The sequence below is a fragment of the Dipodomys merriami genome, unplaced genomic scaffold (genome assembly GCF_024711535.1).
Source record: "Dipodomys merriami isolate MVZ:Mamm:240054 unplaced genomic scaffold, mDipMer1.0.p SCAF_28, whole genome shotgun sequence".
NCBI lineage: Eukaryota > Metazoa > Chordata > Mammalia > Rodentia > Heteromyidae > Dipodomys > Dipodomys merriami.
Window position 1 is genome coordinate 19,043,226 of NW_027204270.1, and position 18,174 is coordinate 19,061,399.

An 18,174-nucleotide genomic window follows, 5' to 3' on the forward strand; every position below is an offset into this window, starting at 1 on the left:
CTTCACCATTACATGATTGTGTTCATTTGTTTAATTGTAGGTCCATTAAGACACAAATCTTGTCTGGTTTACTCAGCATGGAATATCTACTTCAGAATAGCATGCAGTCAGTTCATAGTTACTGGCTAAACTAGTAAATTTATCCATTTACTTGTCCATCATCCATCTGTCCCATCAACCACCAAACAGACTTCCATCTGCTAGCCACCTGGCCTTCCATCCATGCATCCATCCTTCACCCATCTGCCTTCTGCCTACCCACTGTGGGCCCACTTACACTGATTTACTAATAGGTTGCTTGTCTAGTTTAACCACCTATTTCCTGCCTCCTGCCCAGGCATTTGTCAATCTATTAAGCCCTTTTCACATGACCATCCATTTGTTTACTTACCCATTCATCCACCTTCCTCCTACCTATCCATCCATGCACCAATCCATCCATCCATCCATGTGTCCATCTATCCACCCACCTACCACTCCCAGAGTCTTAACCAGCCCTGAAGGAAAAGACCCTGCGAAGTCTAAAATGAATCAAACCTCACTCCTGCACTTGCAAAATTCCCTGTGCAGTAGGGACACCAGCCACATAGCTGTAGGATATATTCCTGACCTCACAGTTGGCCCAGAAGCCAGCAAAGATGTCCCTAAAGGACTCTACTTCCTCTCCCTCCCCTCCTTGCCCCCACTGCACCTGTCTTCCCCACCTACTTATAGGCTCTGCAGCCATCCCCATCCTCACTAGAGGGCTTTGGGCCCTCATTCTGAGAAAATGGGCTCCTTCAGGTTATGCTGAAACCTACTTCTCAGAACACCCACCTCCTAAGCCACATCTCTGGATGATAGACCCTAGGGATCCATCATAATTCACCAGGGCATTATCAGCAACTCGGTGTTCCACACTGAACATCCAAGTGTGGGGTCCCTGGGATGTAGGAGCACTGTTCCCAGCTCCAGACAGTGTGGGCTTGCTCAGGTTCCTCCTACCCTTCCATGTGAAATGATACAGCCTATCACCCTGCTGAGGCTAACAACCTGAAACTGATCCTGCCCTTGGACTGGGTCCACACCTCACTGTCTGAGCAATGTGAGTAGAGATGTGGTGAGTGAAGCTGTGGGTTGTAGGGCTATCTATATCAGATGGGAACTGGAACTCGCAGGCAGAGCTACCTTCAGTTCTAGTCTTGGTGGTCAGGGGCACAGGGTGGCTTTAGAGGATGATGGGTTGGATACAGGAGTATAGGGGCTGACCCAGTAGGCCATAGCTGTCTCCTTGTACCTAATAGAACTCCGATCAACTCTGCCCTTAGCTCAGAGGTACACAGAATCCAGACTCTCCAAGAGGATGCCTTCATTTTCAAGGTCTTTCCCAGGAGAAGCTCCTTTCCTCTGCAAGGCTGCAGGCTCTCTTCCCATATCCTCACTATCTGTTATGCCCCTTGGCTACCCCCAGGCCTTAGCTCATCCCTCTAGCCTACCCTCCTGGCCCAGAAAAAGGGATTGGCCAGATCCCTACAGCGGATGACTTACACAGGCTATGTGGACTCACCTGCTAGGTGACCGCAGCCACAAGGATCTACCTTTAAGTCATGGTGGAGATTGAGTGAGGAAATGCATGTACTCAAATAAGCATTGACACATAGTACACAGTTAGAGGAACAGCATAACCATTAGTATTTGTAAAATACTCATTATTAGTATACACTTGAAAATTGCAGAATGCCCAAATAAATGGTAAACATTTTATGGGAAAGCAACTTCTTTTTCCACAGGTTTTGTGAGAATTACATGCCAGGAGCTGGGGCATACCTCAAGTAGCAGAACATTTTCCTCATAAGTCTGAGGTCCTGGGTTTAATCCCTAGCACTAAACTAAATAAATATTTATAAAAATGATTGAATGTCAGACAGAGCAGGCCCTCTTTGTAGGGATGATTTGACTTTGGCTGTTTATTTATTTTATTTTATTTTATTTATTTATTTATTTTTGAGTCATGGGGCTTGAACTCTGGGCCTGGGCGCTGTCCCTGAGCTCTTCAGCTCAAGGCTAGTGCTCTACCACCTGAGCCATAGCACCACTTCTGGCTTTTTCTGATTATGTGGTGCTGAGGAATAGAACCCAGGACCTCATGCATGCAAGGCAAGCACTCTACCACTGAGCCACTTTCCCAGCCCCTGACTGGCTATTTTTCTCTTTCTCTCTCCTTCTCCCTTTCCCTCCCTTCCTCCCTCCCTCCCCCCCCCCTCTCTGTTTTGTTTTTTTTGTGTGTGTTTTTTTTTGTTTTGTTTTTTGGTCTGAGACCAGGACTCAAACTTGCTATCTGACACTTGCTTTTGCTCATTGGCTGGCACTCTACCACCTGAGCCATGCCTCCAACCCTGACTTCATTTTTTAAAGTTGTTTTATTGAGAAGGACTCAGTCGATGTGGACTACTCTGTATAGGCTTCATGGTGGAGGGGGTTATTGGAGCTATCAGATCATTCCAGGCAGTGGGAAAGGGTGGGTCATTTGTAAGGAGTATCCATGTTGGGGAGAACTGTCTAGGATTATGCCAGATGGTACACTGCTAATTTTCAAGGCTTTTTGTCTCCCAAGCATCCAGCTGAGTGGTCCCAATTTACAGATGTAGTAACATATTCAGAGAGGGTGAGCAGAGATCTCAAAGTTCCTGAGGAATCCTAAGGTTTGAGAGGTTCTCTATGAAGCTCCCAGGAGGCTCCCCAGTCCCCAAAAGTCCCCTGAACAAGTCTCACATTTGAGGAGCTCCAGAAGAGAGATGGCCAGAACAGAACAGTGCCTCTTGCATCTTTTGGTTGTCTGTCTGGGGTCCTTCGTTGCCTCTCTTAGGCATAGGACTCCCATTGTTCCAGCCCCCTCTCTAACCCTAGACTAGCCAAACCGGTTCTGGGGAAGGGGGGCGGAGAGCAGGGCACGTTGAGACAACCGCCTGCCTCTCTAAGGCTCCCTCCGCCTGCGCCTCCCCCCTCCCTATCCCACACAATGCCCAGCAGCTTGCATTGCCTGGCTCAGGGACCATGCTGACATCGCCCCCTGAGGACTTATCTGCAGCCCCACAGCCCCCAGGGTGGCCTGGAGTCCTGGACTGTGCCAGCAGCTGGACCGAGCTCCCTGGCTGAGGTAGGGCCCGACCGACCTGACCCGGTGCCAGCCCATCCTTCTCCCACTAGTCTTCTCCAAATGAGCCCTTTGTGCTGCCTGCCCGGCTGCTGATCCTGTCCTTGACCCCCTTCTGGCCCCTTGGGATCTGCAGACGTTTCTTGGCCTGGGGCCCCTTGCCAGCCACCATTTCCTACTTGGTTTTGTCTCATATGGGGCCAACAAGCTCTGGTAGGCACCCTGTTCTTCTGGGCAGCAGAACAAGGAGCACTAGGCAAGGGTCAGGGAAAAGCTAGGTGAAGGGGCCTGAGGGTGCTTTCTCTGGACCACGGAAGTATCCAGGGATGGGCTCTGCCAGCCTTACCAGTGGACCCATTGGTTACTGGATTTAGCAGTGCCTGCTGGACAGGGCTCTCCGTGGCCTCTGCCCATTCTTCTGGACCTGCAGATACACAGGTATGATCACACAGATTTCTTAGTCGGAGTATCTAGGGGCTTGGGGGGGAGTCATTTGACTAGGTGGGGATCCTGAGGCTCAGGCATGGGCTATATGACTTGCCTGAGGCTGCACACAGCTGGTCAGTGTCAACACTGATCCTTGAACCTGGGCAGAGCTTACACCTTCAAGGTCTAGAGTATCCCTTGCCCAGTGGGCCACTAGGGTTCTGTGATCATGTCCTAGGCCAGGTAATGACTCTGCTCCCAGGGACCAATCTCTTCCTGAAGCTCCCCTTCCCCCCCCCTCCCCCAACACACACACACCACACACACACACACACACACACACTTTTTTTCCTCCCTTGGACAGAGATGAGCTACACACAATATAAATAACCCAGCTCTGGCCTTCCTGGGTCTCCAACAAAGAGCTCAGGTGAGCCACATTTCTGGAAGGCCCCAGGGCTGGCCTTTCAACTAAGTGGGTTATTTCCATGGCTTCTTGACCTGGGCAGGAGTAGAGGTGGAGGTACACTCCCTCCAGACCCCCACCTCGATCCTCCCTCCTGCCCTCTATTTCCTCAGTGTTTTCTGAGGCCTTGTTTGGGGGTGCTTCTTCCTCTAGGAGCTCAATGTTCTGCTTATTTACCCTTCTATATGATGGGGGGAGGCAGCGTCTGCTCTTTCAGGGGTTTCCAGAATCCAAGTCCAGAGAATCTTCCAGAATACAAGGGAGCAGGGGCAGTGTACATGTACATGTGACTTTTGGTAGACAGGGAGTGTGTCCCTTCGCACACATTTCTGCCATGTCCGGTGGCCTCCTTTTCCTTATCAGAGTGATGGCCAAAGCCATCGTCCAGCTGGCGGGAGAGCAATGACAACACTTCAACCCATGGAATGACCATCGATGACTAGGTTCCACTCTGCCCCAGGGTTCGTCTTTTTTGTTTTTGCCAGTCTTTTTTTTTTTTTTTTTTTTTTTTTTTTGCCAGTTATGGGGCTTGAACTCTGGGCCTGGTCACTGTCCCTCAGCTCTTCAGCTCAAGGCTAGCGCTCTACCACTTGAGCCACAGCACCACTTCTGGCTTTTTCCTGCTTATGTGGTGCTGAGGAATCGAACCCAGGGCTTCATGCATATGAGGCGAGCACTCTACCACTGAGGCACCTTCCCAGCCCATGTTTTTGCCAGTCTTGGAGCATGAACTTAGGGCCTGGTGCTCTTCCTTAGCTTATTTGCTTAAAGCTGGCACTCTATCACTTGAGTCATACCTCCACTTCTGGTATTTTATTTTGCTGGTTAAATGGGAAATAAATGGAGAAAAGAGTCTCTCAGATGTGTCTGTTCAGACTGGCTTCAAAACTCCATTCTCCCATCTTAGCCTCCTGAGTTGAGCTAGGATTAAAGACATACACCACCAGCACCTGGCCTGCCCCAGGTGCTTTTTTGCCACACTGTTAATTCTCTCCATAAAGTATCAACTTGCTGCAGCTGTCCTACAAACCAGATGAGGATATGGAATTTCAGGGAGGCTTGAAGGATGGAGGTTTGAAAGTACAGTTCCTGGCTGGGTGCTGGTGGATCCTACCTAAAACCCTAGCTACTCAAGAGGCTGAGATCTGAGGATTGCAGTTAGAAGCCAGCTTGGGCATGAGACTGTTACTTCCAATTAGTCACCAAAAAGCCAAAAGTAGAACTATGACTCAAGGGGTAGAATGCTAGCCTTGAGCAGAAAAGCTCAGGGACAGCATCTAGGCCCCAAGTTCAAGCCCTAGGACCAGCAAAAGAGAAAAAAAAGTACAATTTCTTAGGAGCACAGTCACCCCCTCTCCATCCTTTCAGGCCAGGACATGAGAAGAGAGAAGAGGTTGTTAAGGGGTTGTGCAGAGACTAGCCATCCTCCCACTGGGTCATCTTTTTGGAGTCACAGACACTATCATGACTATTGAAGGCCAGGGGTCCCTCATCACTGGTTCTCTGGAAACTTTAGCTGTGTAGAAGTTAGTTATTATTACCTCCTCCCAGAAGCTTTCTCAGTATATCTAGGGTGACTCCAGCCCAGCACTCTACTCAAATGGTAGCTTCTGGCGTGGCTCTTGCCAACTGAGATTGTAACTACTTTTGTTTTTGGCTCTCTCACCAGACTGGCAACCCCACAGGGCATGAATTGTTTGTCCATCTGTCTCCCTGGGTTTTTGTGGGCTTTGTGTCTGTCTCTACATATCTGGACTGTCTGAAGTTTTCAGTGTCACTGACTCTGTTTCCATCTGTGGGTCTCCTTCTGTCTCTGTCTCCTGGCCCTGACAGGCTGGGCACTGCCCCTTTGCCTGAGGAGCCAGGGTGCAGGGTGTGGGGGGTCTTTGCTGCCCAGCCTGCCCACAACGAGGCCAGGCTAGGGTAGGCCCCCGCCCAGCCTGCAGCTTACTCCCTCCTTCCTTTCCTCCCTCCCTCCCTCCCGCTTGCCACACCACAGGGTTTGATGAATCAAACTCTTTGTCTGGGTGGGATCTCCCCCAGCCAGCTGGGCAGAGAGAGGGCTTCCCCTGCCGGGAGCAGCTGAAGGAACAACATAACAGCATCAGCAGCGGGTCTCAGCCCTGGCTGGAGAGGTGAGGGGCTGGAGGGGGACAGGCAGACCCCCTTAGAGCAAAGGCCTTGGGGGCCTGGACCTGGAAGGCTCAGATGGAATGACGTCCTGCCTAAAAAGGACCCCTTCAACCTGGCCTGGCCCAGAGGCTGGGAGTTGGAATGGGGAGAAACCCCTCTCTTCCAACAAGCTGGGGGGCTAGGTCACCTCTCTGCCCTTCCCTGGGAGGGCCTAGTCTAAGCTGGGTGGTGGCCTGTCTGCCAGTCTATGACCCTCCCAGCCAGCTTGGCATGGGTGTGGGCATCACTCAGTGCTGAGGTCTGGAAGGGGGGTGGGTAGCACTGCAGCAGGGACTTGTAGGTCCATGTTTGTGTCTGTGTCTTGGCATGAGTATGTAACTGTGTGTGTCAAGTCTCGGGTGGTTGTGTAAATGTCTACTGATCAATGTGTATGTTTGGAAAAAAATGTGTAACTGTAAAAAAACTGGCTTGTGAGTCTGAGTTTGTCTGTACATATGTGTGACAGTATGTGTGTACATGGGGGCACAGGGATTTTTATGTCAATGCCTGTATCCATATATCTGATTGCACATCAGTGTGTTAGAGAATGTATGAGGTGGCTAGAGCTGGGAGGCCTGAGTGAGAATGCCGGCTCCGCCATTTGCCACACAACAGCGTCTCTGCTCATTTTCCCCACCTATAAGTCAGGGATGATAACAGTGAGGATTAAATGAGATGATAGGTGGCAAGCAGTTGCCTGTGTTCAGCAATGCCAAGTAATTGTATTGGCTATTAAATTAGGCATGTAGCATGTATGTGCAGACATGTATACACAGGGTTTGTCCATGCCTCCAGGATGTGGTGGCTTACTGCCCAGCCTTGATGTCCTGCGTCTAGATCTGATACTTTCTCCCTTGCAGGCCCAGGAGGGTGGCAGAGCAAAGGAGGAATGGATTGTGGGCCACCAGCAACCCTCCAGCCCCACCTGGCTGGGCCACCAGATAGTCCTCAACACCCAGTAGCTATATGCCAACAGGAGAGTCTGTCCTTTATTGAGCTGCCAACCCTGCAGCCCCTGAGCCCTGTGTGTCTGGACCTTTTCCCTGTCAGCCCGGAGGAACTACGGCCTCCTGGCAGCCGCTGGTCCCTGGGGACCCCTGCTCCTCTTCAAGGTCTGCTATGGCCACTGACCCCAGAAGGTCCAGATACAGAGACCTCCACCAGTGGAGGGATGCGGCCCAGCAGGGCTGGCAGCTGGCCCCACTGTCCTGGTGCCCAGCCCTCAATTCTGGAGCGACCGTGGAGTCCTCAGCACTCACAGCCACAGCGCAGGGCCAGCCATGGCTCAGAGAAGAAGTCAGCCTGTGAGTCACTGTGGTGGTGGTGGTGGTGGGGTGCCCTGTTGGGGCAGACAGGGGAGGGGCTGAGTGGCTCCTTTTCAAACCCAGACTTTTCCTAAATTCAGGACAAGTGGTAGATTTTAGGGAGTACTCACTTGGGGCTTGTTCGGGTTACACAAGAAGCTTTTAGCCATCCCTCTAAGCCCTCTTGTGGATCCTATTCTTTCCGGCATAATGCCTGAGCCTGCCTGGGATGCTCAGGGCCACAGGGCAGCAGCAGGGAGGAGGTCAGGAGGAAGCTCTGCGCATGCCACTCTGTGCTCTCACAGGGCGCAAGATGCGGGTATACCAGCGTGAAGAGGCCTCTGGCAGCCCTGAAGCCCATCCTGGCTTCCTGGAGCCTAGCCAGACAGTGCAGGAGCAGACTGTGAGCACAGAGGAGCCAAGGGTGCTGGAACTGTCTGGAACTACCCGAGGAGCCTTGGAGGGTCCTGAGCGGAGGCGCTTCTCAGCCTCAGACCTGATGACCAGGCTACACTCTTCTCTGCGCCTGGGGCGGAGTGCAGCAGCCAGGGCACTGACATCAGGGTCAGGCACTGGAGCAGGTACCAGCTGTTAATTCTACTGCCCCAGGCCCTGAGAATAACAGCCTAGCAGCCAGATGCAGGGTGGGGCATAACCCACTCATGGAACACCTGCAACTGGGTGCTGATCAGCTGGGGTGTGGTGCCAGGGCCACTTTCTGATCCACCTGTACCTCATTCTTGCTTTTTCTAGGGAAAGCATCTGGAAGGGAGGCTCAAAGTGTAGAGATGAAGGTGGACACTTCATCACTGCCAGCACCTGTTGGTGACTCAAGCCAGGGCCTGGGTAGCCTGCTGGAACCCAGGTATCCACCTCTTCCTGGACCCTGGTTTGGGATGGGCTGTGAAGAAGGGTACTGACACTCTTTCCCTAGGCTGGACATGCAGGAAGAAGCCCCGGATCCCAACGAGCGGCGCCAGTCACGGTTTCTCCTAAACTGTACGTTCAGAGGGGCTTTGGGACCGGGTCATGGAAGAAGGGACTGGGGTGTAGAAACGGGGAACTGGGGGGCGGGGTAGGGATCTCAGTGTCTAGCAGATGGGCCAGCACGCGGTTGATGCTCATTTAGGGGTTATAGAGTGAATAAATGAGTGAGTGAATGAATGAATATATGCACTGTGTCCCCCCCACATGGTTTTCGCTGCAAGGGATTGAGTGGGGGCCCCAGGAGGAGCCGAGCTGGGGCAGGCAGCACCTCTCGGCCCTCCCATGGCCCTCCCCGCCCCTCTCTCTGCCCAGCTGTCCTCTACCAGGAATACAGCGACGTGGCCAGCGCCCGCGAGCTGCGGCGGCAGCAGCGCGAGGAGGAGGGCCCGGGGGACGAGGCGGAGGGCGCGGAGGAGGGGCCCGGGCCGCCCCGGGCCAACCTCTCTCCTAGCAGCTCCTTCCGGGCCCAGCGATCGGCGCGAGGCTCCACCTTCTCGCTGTGGCAGGACATCCCCGACGTGCGCGGCAGCGGTGTCCTGGCCACGCTGAGCCTGCGCGACTGCAAGCTACAGGAGGTGGGTGGCCGGGGGCGGGGCGTCGGCCTAAAGGCCGGTCTGGGGAAGGTGGTACTCGGGCCTGAGCAGGTGGGGTTGGCTGGAGCCCAAAGGGGCCCAAGGCCGAGGGGGATAGTGGGTAAGGGGCGGAGCCTGGGGGGTTGTGCCAGATGGGGGAGGAGCCAATGGGAGGGCAGTAGAGAGCAGTACCAGGCGGGCCAAGAACAGGGGTGGGGCCGAGAGGGAGGGTAGCGAGGGTGGGGCGGGATGGAGCCAGAGGGCAGGCAGGCTGTAGGAAAGGTCATCTAGGGCTGAGGCTAAGAGGTAGGAACTCCGGCCTAACTTTAGGTGCCAGGTGAGGCTGGAGAAGGGCAGAGACATGGTGTCTATACAGATGACTTGAGGTGCTTAGGTGGACTGACAAACCTTGCGTCCACCCTCTTGCAGGCCAAGTTTGAGCTGATCACCTCCGAGGCCTCGTACATCCACAGCCTGTCTGTGGCCGTGGGACACTTCTTGGGCTCTGTTGAGCTAAGTGAGTGTCTGGGGGCTCAGGACAAGCAATGGCTATTTTCCAAGCTGCCTGAGGTCAAGAGCACCAGTGAGAGGTGAGGGAGGGGAGGGGAGGAGGTGAAAGGGAGTGAGTGGTCTGGCCTGGCTAGCAGGGCGGCTTCCAAATAGGAAGGGGTCAATAAATACCCTGGCCCTGACCCCTGGCCCACCCCTCAGGTTCCTGCAGGACTTGGAGCAGCGTCTGGAGGCAGATGTACTGCGATTCAGTGTGTGCGATGTAGTGTTGCATCATTGCCCTGCCTTCCGCCGTGTCTACCTGCCCTATGTCACCAACCAGGCCTACCAAGAGCGTACCTACCAGCGCCTGCTGTATGGAAGGGGATCTGAAAGAGGGACGGAGGGGGCTCAGGCAGGTGTAGACAGAGAGGACAGGATGAGACTGGGTGGTTGGGAGGGGAGGCTCCCTGAAAGGGGCTTTGAGCAGCTTAAATGTGACCTGACCCCAGGGGCTGAAGCAGATGTTAAAAAGGCACCTGAACTACTCAGGAGGCTGAGATCTGAGGATCACTGTTAAAGCCAGCTGGGGCAGGGAAGTCCATGAGACTCTCATTTCTAATAAACCACCAGAAAACTAGAAGTGGCTGAAGAGCTCAGGGTCAGAGTTCAAGGCTGACGACCGACCAAAAAAGAGAAGGCACCTGAAGATGAGTAGGGTGGTGGAGGTGGTAGATCCTAGGGGTTTAGGTCCACCTGTGACTCCAGACTCCCACTCCATTGTCTTGTCATAGCTTGGAAAACCCCAAGTTCCCCAGCATTTTGGCCCGTCTGGAGGAGTCTCCAGCTTGCCAGCGGCTGCCCCTCACCTCCTTCCTCATCCTGCCCTTCCAGAGGATCATGCGCCTCAAGATGCTGGTGGAGGTACTGGGGGCTCAGACCGTGTACGGGAAGGCTGGTAGAGATGCCCCTGTCAAAGGTGGACAGGTCACGGAGGGAGGGTAACCTGCCTCAATGAGCTAATGTCACCCTCTAGAATATCTTGAAGCGAACTACACAGGGCTCCCATGACGAAGACATGGCCACCAAGGCCTTTAATGCACTCAAAGAGGTAAGCTCGGCAGGGCAGGGGTGCCCAAAGGGCTCACCTGGACTCAGCCACAGAATCTCTGGTCAGAGGTAGTGGTGTGGGAACGCAGGTTGTAGGGGGCTGCAGGTGACATCCTATGGCTTACCCAGCTGGTACAGGAATGCAACGCCAGCGTGCAGTCTATGAAGAGGACAGAGGAGCTCATCCACCTGAGCAAGAAGATCCACTTTGAGGGCAAGGTGTGGACTGCAGCTGACGGGATGGGGCCCGGAAGGGCAGCTCTGGTTCCTCCCTTTCCCCCTGGTACTTCAGGCCCATGAATCCCTGCCCCACAGCCTCCCTTCCTCCATCCTGTGTTATGCCAATGCCTCTGAACTTTGCTTACCCATACTCTTGTCTACTTTGTCCCCCAGATCTTCCCACTGATCTCACAGGCCCGTTGGCTGGTTCGGCATGGGGAACTAGTGGAGCTGGCACCACTGCCCGCAGCGCCACCTGCCAAGCTGAAGCTGTCCAGCAAGGCGGTCTACTTGCACCTCTTCAATGACTGCCTTCTGCTCTCCCGAAGGAAGGAGTGAGTGTGTTGATTAGAACCAAGTTTCCTTCTTCCCTTCCCCTGGGCTCATGACCTAGGGTCTCTTGCTGGGTCTGGGAGCCCCAGCTGGTTTCTTGGGGACTCTTGGAGCAAAGGCAGATAATGACTCTCCAGATGGAGAGTCAAGAGCTGGACTGTGTGGAAAACTCAAAGCTGCTATGTGAGAGCATATGAGGGAACCCAGTCCTGCCCAGCCAGTCAGAGCTAGAACAGTGGCCTTTGCCTATTGCTGTTTGGCACCCAGTGTGCCATGTGACTTGTTCCCTTCAATCCTACAGACACTTCAGCCTGTGTCCCTTGGTCACAGGCTCCCTTGGATGTGTCAAGATCCAGGAGTTAGCCAGGAGGTGGCCAGCTCTGTCTGACACCACACGCTAGGCTCTCCCCCACTGCACTATCCTATCACCTGTAACACAGAGACCACAAGGTAGTCATAGTAGCATAGGAACAGAGTTCCCACAGTGCCTGGTACTTGTCTTCCTGAGGGAGGAGGGAAGAAGGCAGGAGAAGAGTGGGGATGAGGGAAGTCAGAAAGTTAAGCTGGACAAATAGCAGGCATTTGAAGTGAAGTGTTCATTCCTGATTTAATTATTCACTTAGTAAATTGTTCCTGGATCTCTGCTCTGTACCGCACTCTCTGCTTGGTGCTGTGGACATAAATTTATGACTGAAACTTGTTCTGTGCTCATATACTATTGGGTTTTATTTTTGGGAGGCCAGGGGGTTGTATTTGTTTGTTTGTTTGTTTGTTTTTCAGTTGTGGGGCTTGAACTCAGGGCCTGGGCACTATTCCTAAGCTCTTTTTGTTCAAGGCTAGTGCTCTACCACTTTAAGCCTCAGCACCACTTCCAGCTTTCTGGTAGTTAATTGGAGAAAAGAATCTCATGGACTTTCCTGCCTGGGCTGGCTTTGAACTGCAGTCCTCAAGACTCAGCCTCCTGAGTAGCTAGAATTATAGACGTGAACCATCAGTGCCTAGCTTATACCATTTGTTTGGTTTGGTTTTTGTGTCAGTACTGGGGCTTGAACTCAGGGCCTGAGTGCTGCCCCTGAGCTTTTTCACACAAAGCTGACACTCTACCCCTTGAGCTACAGCTCTACTTCCAGTTTTTTGTTGATTAGTTGGAGCTAAGAGTCTCCCAGACTTTCCTACCTAGGCTGGATTTGAGGAATAGGGCAGATAAGAGTCTCTTATGGAGACTTTTCTGCCTGGGCTGGCTTTGAACCTAGATCCTCAGATTACAGGCTTGAGCCATCTGTACCCGGCTAGACTACCTGCATTTGAGGAATAGGGCAGAAGAATTTGGATTAGACTTGTTTTGAGGACACCTAGGAGCCTGGTGGATGGGAGCAGAGGGTCACTATGCTCCTGACCAGTTTGGAGGAGGCTGGGAGCTCTTGGAGGCTCGGGTGAGCTTGGACCCTCCACAGGTGGCAGATGCTTGAGAAGGTATTTGCCCCAGTCTGGAAAGAGGAGGGAGGCTAGGGCGTGGCTCCCCTGGGAGTGGAGCCAGGGGAAGGAGGGGTAAGCTTGCCTGCTGAGCTCCTGGAGGCCCAGTGGTGGGATGGGCCCCCGGAGTACAGGAAGAGAAGGGGCCAGGCTGGGAACAGGAGATGTTGGGTCCTGTTCAGAGTAGCTGAGATAAATAAGCTATGGACCTCTGCCTAGCCTCTAATCCTCCTTCCCTTGGGGGCCAGGCAGGGCCTGAAGTGTCTGATTGGCCCTTTGGAGGAGGAGCTGGGTAGGGAGTACAGAGAGAGAAGTGGAAAACACCTGGGGTTGAGAACTGGCCTCCACCACTTTCAACCTCCACCAGTGACCCAGAGGAGGAGACCTCTCTTGTGGGAGGGGGGGGTACCCTGATCTCACTGGAAGGGGGACTGGAGAGGCAGAAACCTTTCTTCTCCTTTCCCATCAACACACTGGTCCTGCCTGCGGTGCTGTGGGTCTAGGCCAGGCTGACCCTGTCCATCCTGTAGGCTCGGGAAGTTCGCCGTTTTCGTCCATGCCCGGATGGCAGAGCTGCAGGTGCGGGACCTGAGCCTGAAGCTCCAGGGCATCCCTGGCCATGTGTTCCTCCTGAGACTTCTGCACGGGCAGCGTGCCAAGCACCAGCTCCTGCTAAGGGCCCGCACTGAGTGAGTGACCTGGTGAAGGGGGACCCCGGAGTGCCCAGCTCTCCTGATTTGGACAGCACACATGGGCCCAGAGCAGGGTTGGGCGGGTAGAGGTCACATAGGTAGGCAAAGGACATCTTGGCATCAGCCACCATGCCTTTGTGTCTCTGGCTTCAGGACAGTGGCATGAGGCGGGATATAGGCAGAACTGGCATCTAGAGCTGTCATCTGGAGCTAAAAGACACAGTCTTGAGAACCAGTCTGCAGAGTGAGCGCTGAGTGATGTGAACTCAGCCTGGTTCCCAGGCCTGGACCTCATTCCTGCTTCTAGCTCTTGTTCCCACAGTTGCCCTAGCAACTGTTCTTTGCTTGTTGTGACAGCCATTTCCTTGTCCTCCCCTGACCCCCAGGAGTGAGAAGCAGCGGTGGATCTCAGCCTTGTGCCCCTCCAGTGCCCAGGAGGACAAGGAGGCCATCAGCGAGGGAGAAGGTATTGTCTTCCACCCTGCCTCGTCCACCTGCCCTGGGTTCCCTGCAGCCCCCTCCTCCCTCCGTGGGTACTATGTGGCTCAGGACCTCAGGGAAGCAGAGCCAGAAGCCTGAAGCGTCCAGAATGGCCCTGAGGACCCTTGGGGGTTGGGCATGGTGGCCATGGGCACAGGTATCTGAGGGGGGATGTCCTGCCTAAGATCACTGGCTAAGTGACAGGACTGCATGTGCCGCAAACATCTATCTCTGTCTTTTCTTTTTTTGGTTAGTCGTGGGGCTTGAACTCTGGGCCTGGGCATTGTCCCTGAGCTCTTCAGCTCAAAGCAAGTGCTCTACCACTTGAGCCATAGCACCACTTCCAGTTTTCTGGTGGTTTATTGGAGATAAGAGTCTCACAGACTTTCCTACCTAGGCTAGTTTTGAACCATGATGCTCAAATCTCAGCCTACTGAGTAGCTAGGATTACAGGCATGAGACACCAGTGCCTAGCTTTGTCTCTGTCTTTATATCAGCTATAAAGAGGATCAGCAGAATGACCAGAGGGTGAGGGGTGGTGGCACAGAGTCTCTCTTAGGTGTGACAAGAGGCTGGTAAGCCAGGAGGCAGTGTCATCCTGGACACTTTTGTAGTGGGCAGGGGGGTGGGGCTAAGATGTACATAGAAAAGGGGGCTTATTTTCAGTGAGCACCTACTGTGTGCCAGACCCATGGCCAATTCCTTTGTCTCTGCATTTGTTTTATTTCGTTTTTGTGACCCTCTTCTAGATTTGTTTTCTTCGTTTTCCATATCTGAGAAAAACCAAAACTCAGAAAAGTTAAGGACAACCACTAGTGGTTCACACCTGTAAACCTAACTACTCAGAGGTCTCAAACGTCTGTGAGATTCTTTTTTTTTTTTCTTTTTGTCGGTTGTGGGGCTTGAACTCTGGGCCTGAGTGCTGTCCCTCAGCTCTTCAGCTCAAGGCTAGTGCTCTACCACTTGACCCACAGTGCCACTTCTGGTTTTCTGGTAGTTTATTGGAGATAAGAGTTTCACAGACTTTCCTGCCCAGGCTGGCTTTGAACCGAGATCCTCAGATCTCAGCCTCCTGAGTAGATAGGATTACAGATGTGAGCCACTGGTGCCCGACTTGTCTGTGAGATTCTTATTACCAATTAACCACCAAAAAGCCAAAAGTAGAACTATGGCTCAAGTGGTAGAGTACTAGCCTTGAGCAAAAAAATCTTGGGGAGGGCTAGGAATATGGCTCAGTGGTAGAGTGCTTACTTAGCATGCATGAAGCCCTGGGTTGGATTCCTCAGTACTACATACACAAAAAAAGCCAGAAGTAGTACTGTGGTTCAAGTGGTAGAGTGCTAACCTTGAGCAAAAGAACTCAGACAGTGCCGGGTGCTGGTGGCTCACGCCTGTAATCCTAGCTACTCAGGAGGCTGAGATCTGAGGATCGAGGTTCAAAGCCAGCCCAGGCAGGAGAGACCGTGAGACTCCTATCTCCAATAAACCACCAGAAAACCGGAAGTGGCGCTGTAGCTCAAGTGGTAGAGTGCCCGCCTTGAGCTGAAGAGCTGAGGGACAGCACCCAGGCCCAGAGTTCAAGCCCCACGACCGACCAAAAAAAAAAAAAAAAAGAACTCAGACAGTGCCCAGGCCCTGAGTTCAAGCTCCAGGACTGGCACACATGCAGAGATACACAACACACACACATACACACATACGCACACACAGAGTTAAGTGATTTGGTCAGGGTCCCATAGCCAATAGGCAGCAGGGTTGAGATTCAACCACATCTGGTCCCCAAAGCTGTGGTTTTTGATGCTGTAAGCCTGGCTAGGCTAGAGAGGAAAGGTCTGCAAATGAGGCAGATCATTTAGCTTGGGCAAGGGTCCCACAAGAGCTGGGTCTTATCCCCCTACTCCAGACAGGTGGTCAGCAAAGGCTCCTGGGAAATAACACTTGACCTTGAAGGCTGAGGAGGGGAATTCCTAGCAGATGGAACAGCCAGTGCAGATGCCCTGAGGCAGAAGGACACTAGAAAGTGGTTAGAGTTACAACATGAACAGAAGGAGGACAAAGACAGGGAGGGAGGTGAAATTAGTAAGGGCTCAATGCCAGATGACCAGGGCCTTCTGGGACCTGCAAGGACTCTGGTGCTATTCTGAGAGGAATGGAAAATTCGGTGGGTTTCCAATGGGAGTCATGTAGCTTACATGGCAGCTGAGAATGAGGGCCTGGAGGGCCCCGGGGTGTCAAGGGCATGTGAAGGGAAGTGGGGGTCTGGAGGCCAAGGAGATGAACTGAGCTGAGATAGTGGGGATCCTTTGCTAGAGCAGTAGCCAAAGGAGGAGGGGCCAGGTTCACCCAGGCTTAGTGTTTCTGGTCACCATGCCAGCTTGGGCAGGAGCCGAAGCCTCTACCTCCTTTCCTACTGTCTTGCGCCTCCCATCCTGACCCTCCCTGGCTGTCAGACCGCCCCCAGGTCCAGTGCGTGAGAACCTACAAGGCCCTGCAGCCAGATGAGCTGACCCTGGAGAAGACTGACATCCTGGCAGTGAAGACCCGGACCAACGATGGTGAGCCATCCCCTGACCAGCGTTCCCCAGAGGGACCTGGACATCAGGAGGCAGCTACTTGGCTAAATATCACAGGGAAAGATTTGAAAGTTGACCTACCATAGCATGTGAGAGTCAGGTTCGACAAGAAGAGGAACGTCAGCGGTCAGCTGGTAAGGAGGAAAATTACCTCAGAGGGTGCCAGGAAAATCAGGCCAGAAGGTCATTGATGAGTGGCTAGACGCAGGGTCCTTCCTAGAGCTGGTGGTCAGGAGCCCCAGGAGCACTTCAGGCCTGGTGTCCCTGCACTGACAGCTCCCATGTGTTCCTAGGCTGGCTGGAGGGGGTACGCCTGGCAGACGGCGAGAAGGGCTGGGTGCCCCAGGCCTACGTGGAGGAGATCGGCAGCCTCAGTGCCCGCCTCCGCAACCTCCGCGAGAATAAGCGGGTCACCAGTGCCAGCAGCAAGCTGGAGGAGCCCCCCGCGTGAAGGGCAGCCACGGCTGGCCACAGCCACACTGGACTTGGCTTCCGGTCAGTCTAGAGGGTCCACAGTGGCCCCATGCCACAGATGGTGGTTGGGATACCGGAGTTGGGGGCTTCCAAGGAGTCTCCCCAGTCTTTACTCTCCCTGGTACCCACACTTCAGGGATGAGGGCCAACACAGGGGGCTTCGCCTTCTACCCACCTGATTCGTGGCCCCTATGCAGACAGTGGGTGGACACTGTGGGGTTGGTGGATGCTGGCATCTCTGGGTAGCTGAGACTTTCTCTCCACAGCCAAAGCCCAGAGGGTGCCAGTGCCAGTGTGTGGTCACTCTGTAAATAAACTCCTGGCACCTTTGCTGGGGGTCCGAGCTGTGATCCCCGCCCTGCCCACATGTCCCTCCGCCTCAGATCCCAAGGTGCCTGGCTGTCTCCCTGTAGGGGTTGCCTTTTTCCAAAGTCCTCTTCAACCAGGAGGGACCCCAAGGGTGGGGGTGGGTCTGGCTATCAGTTAGGCTGCTTTTGGGCTACAAGTTACAAGATAGCAGATTCAAGCAGGCTTAAATATTAAAGAGATGTTATTGGTTCTTGTGTGTGTTGCCTCTGGGTTCTGTAACAGTTTACCACAAACTGGGTGATATAAAACTAGGGAAATGAGCTAGGTAAGGTGGTACACTCCTGGAAACCCATAGAGGCCGAGGGTAAAGGCAGGGTGGTTGTGAGTTCAAGGTCAATTTAGGCAAAGTTAGCATGAAAGTGTGTCTGAAAAAAAAAATTAAAAGGAAAAGGACTAGGGCATGGCTCAAGTGGGTAGAGGGCTTGAGCTCCACCATCTGTGAGTTCCCTCTCTAGCACTATAAGAACAAGTAGCTAAGTTAAACTAAATACATAAAATGAATAGATAGAGAGGGAAATAACTACTAAGCATCACCCGTCTGGGCTCCATCAGCTCTGCCAGGTCCTGGGCACTGCTGCCTCCCTGGCCTGTAGCCACTTTGTTTGTTTCTGTTTCTGTAGTTCCATGACCTCTTCTGTGTGTCCGTGCACATCTCTACCTGTCTCCCTTTTATGAATTCATGATTGTATTTAAATATATAGATAAATCCTACAGTTGTTTTTGTTTTTGTTTTTGTTTGGTCATGGGGCTTGAACTCTGGGCCTGGGCTCTGTCCCTGACCTCTTCAGCTCCAGGCTAGCAGTCTACCACTTGAGCCACAGTGCTACTTCCAGTTTTCTGAGTGGTTTATTGGAGATAATAGTCTCATAGACTTTCCTACCCAAGCTGGCTTTGAACCGTGA

General features: G+C 53.2%; 1 protein-coding gene across 2 annotated transcripts; it reads left to right on the plus strand.

The window, feature by feature from the left end:
* Positions 1–3,049: 3,049 nt before the first annotated feature.
* Positions 3,050–17,662, plus strand: Arhgef19 (Rho guanine nucleotide exchange factor 19). Of its 2 annotated transcripts, none has more exons than XM_070037021.1 (16): positions 3,050–3,136; positions 7,058–7,501; positions 7,807–8,082; positions 8,255–8,366; positions 8,436–8,500; positions 8,801–9,063; positions 9,490–9,650; positions 9,772–9,924; positions 10,344–10,473; positions 10,586–10,660; positions 10,789–10,878; positions 11,053–11,213; positions 13,215–13,373; positions 13,763–13,842; positions 16,307–16,411; positions 16,723–17,662. In XM_070037021.1, exons 2-16 carry the CDS (start codon positions 7,087–7,089, stop codon positions 16,878–16,880), a joined length of 2,403 nt encoding a protein of 800 aa, XP_069893122.1. In that variant the 5' UTR covers positions 3,050–3,136; positions 7,058–7,086; the 3' UTR covers positions 16,881–17,662. The 2 variants fall into 2 exon arrangements, with proteins under 2 accessions (XP_069893122.1, XP_069893121.1); XM_070037020.1 differs by lacking the exon at positions 3,050–3,136 and adding an exon at positions 6,083–6,160.
* Positions 17,663–18,174: the final 512 nt, after the last annotated feature.